This window comes from Cetorhinus maximus, chromosome 4 (assembly GCF_964194155.1).
Source record: "Cetorhinus maximus chromosome 4, sCetMax3.hap1.1, whole genome shotgun sequence".
Taxonomy (NCBI): domain Eukaryota; kingdom Metazoa; phylum Chordata; class Chondrichthyes; order Lamniformes; family Cetorhinidae; genus Cetorhinus; species Cetorhinus maximus.
This window is the reverse complement of record NC_135882.1, coordinates 15,413,742-15,421,559: the sequence shown is the minus strand read 5'-3', so window position 1 is coordinate 15,421,559 and position 7,818 is coordinate 15,413,742. Positions and strand designations below refer to the sequence as shown.

Sequence of the window (7,818 nt, the reverse complement as noted above, 5' to 3'; positions counted from 1 at the left end):
GTGGTCAATTGTTGTAAATACCCATCTGGTTCACTACTGTCCTTTGGTGAAGGGAATCTGCCATCCTTACTTGGCCTGGCCTACACATGATTCCAGACCCACAGCAACGTAGTTGACTCTTAATTGCCCTCTGAAATGGCCTAGCAAACCACTCAGTTCAAGGGCAACTAGGTTCTGGGCAACAAATCCTGGGCCTTGCCAGCGATGCCCTCATCCCATGAAAGAATTTTTTTTAAAAGAAATTGCTGCTTGTGAAACCTTGCTGTGCTCAAATTGACTGCCATGCTCCTACCACATTGGCTGCAGTTCAAAAGTACTGGAAAACACTTTGGAATGCCCCGAGTCTGTGATAGGCGTTATATAAATGCAAGATTTTTCTTCCCAAGTAGTTTGTCGTCGATGAAGTATTTGAATTTTGTGTGTCATGCATGATGCGATAAAGTGCTGCCGACTCACAAGTCAGTCTTACTCCACTTTAAACTTTGCCTAAACTTTGAATCATTTTCTCATTACACCAAAGTATTTTACAACGTGGAAACAGATCGGCTTCAGCAGATTCTCTGGCTATTGGGTAGTTGGCTCCTATGTTTGAAACGGAGATTCAGGTATGCAAAGTCTCCCCACGCCCTAAAATAGTTCCCTAAGCGCTGTCAAACCGGGTCTTATCCCAACTTCGCTGTGACTTGGCTAGATTTTCCTACCAGCATTAAGAAACAATTCAGTTCAAAAGATTTCAACAACAACAACAACAACAAAAAATACACCAAAGAGACGCTTTGAAAAGACGGCAGGGGCCCGTCGACATCCGAGAGCAGAAAGGGACTGGTTAAACTGACACGACCAGTTTCATTTTCCAGGTGCCGAGGAACTGTTGCGCATTAACCAGCGCCACTCCCGTCTCCACTCAGCTCAGCTCAGCACAGCAGAGCGTTCATCTCTGTGTGTGTGTTTGTACCTCAACGCGATAGCGCCCCTTGCCTCTCCCGTCCCCTTTATCAGAGCCGGGCAAGTAGTTTGTCCAAAGTAAGTAAGGAAGCGATTAAGGGGTGGGTGGGGGAGAACTGGTTGAGTGGGAGTGACCCCGGCCGGCCGGTGGGTGGGCACAAGCAACTCAGGAAGCTTTCGGCTGTCCCTCCGGGCAGGCTCCACACATCCGTGCCTTTCCGCCAACTCACTTACCTTGACGCTTCTGAAAGGGAGAGAGAGGGAGAGACCGAGTATCGGTGCAAATGAGTCATATCTTCAATGGAGAAGGCAGCAGTGGCGGGCGACTCGGTTGTTCGGTGAAACTCCATTGAAAATTTGGAGGAGGAGGAGAAGGACTGAGACGCTTCAAGAGGAGGAAAAAGAAAAGGAGGGGAGACCGAAAGCGTTTCTTGTTCTTCTCGACTTGTACCTGTGAGCAGTTTTGGAGCGTCGGGCAACACCTGTGGGGTGGGGGTGCAGAAAGCCGGAGTATTCAAATCCCCCTTCTTTAAACCCCCAGGAAGAGGTGCAGAACTGGAGAGTCTATTCTTCAAGCGGAGGAAGGAATTAACAGTCCAGAGCCGGAGAGGGAAGAGGAGAATTACAATTCCCGATTCTTCAAGGGGGAGGAAGGGAGGATTGTTACCGTCCAGAGCCGGAGAGGGAACCGTTTCCTTATTGACCCCCCGCTCCAACTTTGCTGCTTTGACCCCCCTCCTCCTCCAGACCCTGATGGAGTCTGGGGTGGAAGATCCTTTCGCTGGGAGGATTTGAGTTTTATTAATTCTACGTGGCGCCTTTGCAGGTGGAAATACTTCTCGCTGGTTACATGCTGCTGGCTGACTGGGCTTTCTCTCTGCATTAACTGTTTCACTCACTCGCAGAGGGAGAGAGGGAGGGAGCTGGGGTTTTTGGGGGTTGGGGGGGTGGGGGGCAATGGGGAACCAGGTGGAGAGACTGACCCATCTGAACTACGCGGAGGTGCCCACGGCTGATCCGGCCGGCGGCGAGCGGGAGGAGCCGGGACCCCGCATCGGGGTCTCCTACATCTTCTCGGTGGATGACGATGAGCTGGAGGAGCCGGCGGTTGTTGGCGGCGAGCCGGGCGGCACTGGAGGAGGAGGTGGTGGTGGAGGAGGGGGAGGAGGAGGGGGTTTGGTGCGTCTGGCCGAGGAAGGGGGCTCGTACGACCCCCTGAACGAGGTGGAGTGCTCGGTCTACTACCGGGAGGAGTGCATCTACGAGAAGAGACGGGGCAAGCTGGGGTCGGGGGGCACGGAGCTGGTCACCCAGCCCCCCGAAACTCTGCTCAGCAAGTGCAAGCCGGGGGACCTGGTGGAGTTTGTGGCCAAGGGTCAGTACCCGCACTGGGTGGTCTACGTGGGGGGCTTCCAGGTGGTGCATCTGCACAAGGCGGAGATCAAGAACGACTTCCTGACCGATGCCAGCCAGGGCAGGCGGGGCCGGCTGGTCAACCAGCGCTACAGGTACAAGCCCCTGGCCCCGGACCGGGTGGTGCAGGGCGCCCTGCAGCAGGTAGGGCTCAAGGAGGGCCAGCTGAGCTGGAGGAGCTCCGAGTGCTTCGCCGCCTGGTGCCGGTGCGGCCGCCGGGAGTTCAAGATCGGCGGCGAGCTCCGCATCGGCAAACAGCCCTACCGGCTGAAACTCCACCTGCCCGACCGCCGGAGCCACACGCTGGAGTTCCAGAGCCTGGAGGACCTGGTCATGGAGAAGCGCCGCAACGACCAGATCGGCCGGGCGGCCGTCATCCAGGAGCTGACGGCGCATCTGCAGGTGGAGGATCAGCAGAGGGACTGAGCACAACACACACTGAGCAGGTTAAAATACCACCCCCTCAACCTGGGACTGAGCACAACACACACTGAGCAGGTTAAAATACCACCCCCCCCACCCCCTCAACCTGGGACTGAGCACAACACACACTGAGCAGGTTAAACCACAACCCCCCCCGCCCAACCTGGGACTGAGCAGGTTAAACCCCCACCCCCTCACCCCCTCAACCTGGGACTGAGCACAACACACACTGAGCAGGTTAAACCCCCCCCACCCCCTCAACCTGGGACTGAGCACAACACACACTGAGCAGGTTAAACCCCCCCCACCCCCTCAACCTGGGACTGAGCACAACACACACTGAGCAGGTTATAAAACCCACCCCCCCTCAACCTGGGACTGAGCACAACACACACTGAGCAGGTTAAACCCCCCACCCCCTCAACCTGGGACTGAGCACAACACACACTGAGCAGGTTAAACCCCCACCCCCCCAACCTGGGACTGAGCACAACACACACTGAGCAGGTTAAACCCCCACCCCCCCAACCTGGGACTGAGCACAACACACACTGAGCAGGTTAAACCCCCACCCCCCCAACCTGGGACTGAGCACAACACACACTGAGCAGGTTAAACCACAACCCCCCCCCACCCCCTCAACCTGGGACTGAGCACAACACACACTGAGCAGGTTAAACCACAACCCCCCCAACCTGGGACTGAGCACAACACACACTGAGCAGGTTAAACCCCCCCCACCCCCACCCCCTCAACCTGGGACTGAGCACAACACACACTGAGCAGGTTAAACCCCCCCCACCCCCACCCCCTCAACCTGGGACTGAGCACAACACACACTGAGCAGGTTAAACCACAACCCCCCCCACCCCCTCAACCTGGGACTGAGCACAACACACACTGAGCAGGTTAAACCCCCACCCACCCCCCCACCCCCTCAACCTGGGACTGAGCACAACACACACTGAGCAGGTTAAACCCACCCCACCCCCCCCTCAACCTGGGACTGAGCACAACACACACTGAGCAGGTTAAACCACAACCCCCCCCACCCCAACCTGGGACTGAGCACAACACACACTGAGCAGGTTAAACCCACCCCACCCCCCCCTCAACCTGGGACTGAGCACAACACACACTGAGCAGGTTAAACCACAACCCCCCCACCCCCTCAACCTGGGACTGAGCACAACACACACTGAGCAGGTTAAAAATCCCCCCCTCAACCTGGGACTGAGCACAACACACACTGAGCAGGTTAAACCCCCCCCACCCCAACCTGGGACTGAGCAGGTTAAACCCCCACCCCCCCAACCTGGGACTGAGCAGAACACACACTGAGCAGGTTAAAAACCCCCAACCTGGGACTGAGCAGAACACACACTGAGCAGGTTAAACCCCCACCCCCCCAACCTGGGACTGAGCAGAACACACACTGAGCAGGTTAAACCCCCCTCAACCTGGGACTGAGCAGAACACACACTGAGCAGGTTAAACCCCCCTCAACCTGGGACTGAGCAGAACACACACTGAGCAGGTTATAAAACACCCCTCAACCTGGGACTGAGCAGAGCACACACTGAGCAGGTTAAACCCCCCCAAACCTGGGACTGAGCATAACACACACTGAGCAGGTTAAAAAAAACCCTCAACCTGGGACTGAGCAGAACACACACTGAGCAGGTTAAAATCCCAACCTGAGATAACACACACTGAGCAGGCTAAAATCCCCCAACCTGGGACTGAGCCTAACACACACTGAGCAGGTTAAAATCTCCCAACCTGGGACTGAGCATAACACACACTGAGCAGGTTAAAAAAAACCCTCAACCTGGGACTGAGCAGAACACACACTGAGCAGGTTAAAATCCCAACCTGAGATAACACACACTGAGCAGGTTAAAATCCCTCAATATGGGACTGAGCATAGCACACACTGAGCAGGCTAAAATCCCCCAACCTGGGACTGAGCCTAACACACACTGAGCAGGTTAAAATCTCCCAACCTGGGACTGAGCCTAACACACACTGAGCAGGTTAAAATCTCCCAACCTGGGACTGAGCGTAACACACACTAAGCAGGTTAAAACCCCTCCCCCCAACAACCTGGGACTGAGCATAGCACACACTGAGCAGGTTAAAATCCCCCAACATGGGACACACTCCGAATCTGCCTCTCCTGAATACCGCTGCTAGTTTCTTTTCCATTTTGCTCTTCTCACACTAACATGAAAGGAAAGGATGTCAAATTGGGCGGATTGCACAGGAGTAAAAATTGTAATAATCATCACATTAGTTTTTCTGCAAATACCTCTGGGTTAATACAACTGTCAATTTATTGTAATACAGGAGTGTTGGTGCTCTTCACAAACCGGTAACTTTTCATACTTGATTAATAACCTGTGACTCCTCTTGTTACCCTCCTCCCTAGTGCCCGGGTACATCAAATCCCTACTTTAACTGAGAATCAAACGACTTCTCTTCTAAAGGGAAGATTGCTGGGTTGTAATAGTTCCTTCAAAATGAAGGGCGAAGTTTAATAATAGAAGGGGTTAGGCTCAACTGAAGATCACAGGAAGCCAGGTAAACACTGCAGTGGCGATGGACAGTGCACGCTGAGTCTTAGTGATTCAGTCAGGAGAACTCTGAAGTGTATCATTCGCCAAATATACCCTCCACTCACGTTTAATTAAAACGTAAAAGAGATACTTCATAAGGTTAGCTGGAGCAAGTAGCAACTGGTGATTTTATTGTAAGTTTAGTTTGAAACCTGTACTGATTTCTGTTGGTTTCCAGTGATACACCTTCCCATGACATGTTGAAGCAGAGTTTGAGAATATCCATACTCCTTGCACATCTTTATTGAGATTGAATTAAATATTTTTATAACAATATTTTTGAATTTATGGTGCATTAAGTTATGCACTACAGTTGATTTTTTTGCCTGCCTTAATGTTGATGTGCGTAACATATCAAAGTTTTGCAAGGTTCTAAAGATCAACACAATGCACAGATGATGTATTGATAGTGTCTTAATAAGCAATTGTGTTAATTGAAAAACCATGTAATAAAATGTTGGATTACATGATTTTCCATGTGAGAATCATTATACAGTATTCATGTAAAGACACCGAGTGGTGAGGAAAGTCTCCCAACCCCCCTTTTAAAAAAAAAAGTTCTACAATGCATTTCATTCTGCTATAGTTGTCTATTCTCTCTCTCTGATGATGCAAAAATAAATCCAATATACTTGATAAATAAGAAAGAGCTTGCATTTATGTAGCGCCTTTCACAAAGGAGATTTCAAAGTGTATCACAACCAATGAAATGCTTCTGGAGTGCAGTCATCGTTGTAGGAAATGCGGCAGCCAATTTGCGCACAGTAAGCCCCCTAAAACAGCAATGTCCAGATAATCTGTTTTTTGTGATGTTGATTGAGGGATAAAAATTGTCCCGGATAATGGAGGTAACTCCCCTGCGCTTCTTTGAGATAGTGCCTTGGGATTTTTCTTGCATCTGCTTAAGAAGGTAGACTTGGTTTAACATCTCATTTGAAAGACGGCCCGCTGGGCAGTATAGCACTTCCTCAGTACTGCATTGGAGTTATCTTAGATTTTATTTTTTGTGTGCTCCAGTCCTGGATTGGGATTTGAACCCACAACCTTCTGACTCAGAAGCAAGTGATTTTTCTCTTCCCTTAGCACAATACTAAACTTCACCTCCTCCGCCAGTAAGCAATCAGAAGAACAAATCAGTCCTGCAGCAGATCAGTGAATTTATCAAATGATGAGCCAAACCACGGAGACCCAGGAGATCCCATGTTCACACTGCAGTCTATGATAAGTTAGCTGATCTCTGCCAGGGTGGTATTAAGGTACCCTTGGACTAGGTTCAGCAACATTTTCCAGAATTCATGCTTCTGATCACTATCTCTACTGGAATAGAATAGAATCATAGAATGGTTACAATACAGAAGGGGGCCATGAAGCGAATCATGTCCATGCCGACTCTCTGAAAGTGCCATTTAACTAGACCCGCTCCCTCACCTTTCCCCCTACCCTGCAGTGCATTCCAGATCCTTACCACTCGCTGCTTAAAAACCCTTTTCCTCATGTCGCCGTTGGCTCTTTAGCCAATCACTTTAATTCTGTGTCCTCTAGTTCTTGATCCTTCTGCCTATAGGAACAGTTTCCCCCTATCTACGCTGTGTAGACCTCTCATGATTTTAAGCACCTCTGTCAAATCTCCTCTCAACCTTCTCTTTAAGGAGCACAACCCCAACTTCTCCAATCTACCTGGGTAACTGAAATGCATGTGTAGCGGCCGAGTAAAGACTTCTGTGATTTGTAACTTGTCAATCTCCTTTGTCTGGCTTCATTCAGCCTTAGGCTCATTGCAGCACAGAACAAGACCATTTGGCCCATCAAGTCCGCCCTGGCTGGCTGTACTGCTTAGTTCTATTCCCCAGCTCTGTCCTCTTAGCCCTGCAAGTTCATTTCGCTCAACAGCCCATCCGATTTCCATTTGAAATTATTGAGCATCTACCGCCCTCATAAGCAGCGAGTTCCAGCTCATTACCGCTTATCGCTTAAGAAAACTTTTGCCATCAGATCTCTCGTCCAAGCCTTAAATCCGTATCCCTTCATTCCTGTACCATCAGCTAATGGGAACATTACTTTATCTACCTTATCTAACCCTGACATAACCTTGTAGAACCTCTATCAAATCTCCCTTCAACCTCCTTTGCTTCAAGGATGTATGATGACCTTTCGGATAATGTATCAGAAATCACAGCTATTAGGGTTCTACTGCTTCAGGGAAAAAATGAATTCAGGAGTAGAAGAAATATTTTTGATTTTTTCTCAAAGAAGCAGTATAGCCAGACATGGTGAGAATTATCTTTTATTTAGAATAATTCTTGATGGATTTATCTGTGATTTAAATGTAGTCGTGAATTTCCATCATGAGCTATGGATATAGAAGGCATCAGTTGACAAGTGTGAAGGAGTTGATTGTCTCTATGTAGCATTTATATTA

At 50.1% G+C, this 7,818-nt stretch overlaps 1 protein-coding gene across 5 annotated transcripts; it reads left to right on the top strand.

Annotated features, from left to right (window-relative positions):
* The first annotated feature begins 1,902 nt into the window (after positions 1–1,902).
* Positions 1,903–5,869, top strand: lratd2a (LRAT domain containing 2a). Of its 5 annotated transcripts, XM_078539967.1 has the most exons (7): positions 1,903–2,780; positions 3,965–3,998; positions 4,237–4,288; positions 4,386–4,464; positions 4,502–4,642; positions 4,680–4,771; positions 4,918–5,869. In XM_078539967.1, exons 1-2 carry the CDS (start codon positions 1,903–1,905, stop codon positions 3,981–3,983), a joined length of 897 nt encoding a protein of 298 aa, XP_078396093.1. In that variant the 3' UTR covers positions 3,984–3,998; positions 4,237–4,288; positions 4,386–4,464; positions 4,502–4,642; positions 4,680–4,771; positions 4,918–5,869. The 5 variants fall into 5 exon arrangements, 4 of the variants coding, with proteins under 4 accessions (XP_078396093.1, XP_078396094.1, XP_078396095.1 ...); XM_078539968.1 differs by lacking the exon at positions 4,680–4,771; XM_078539969.1 differs by lacking the exon at positions 4,918–5,869 and having other exon boundaries at positions 4,502–4,593; positions 4,680–4,875.
* Positions 5,870–7,818: the final 1,949 nt, after the last annotated feature.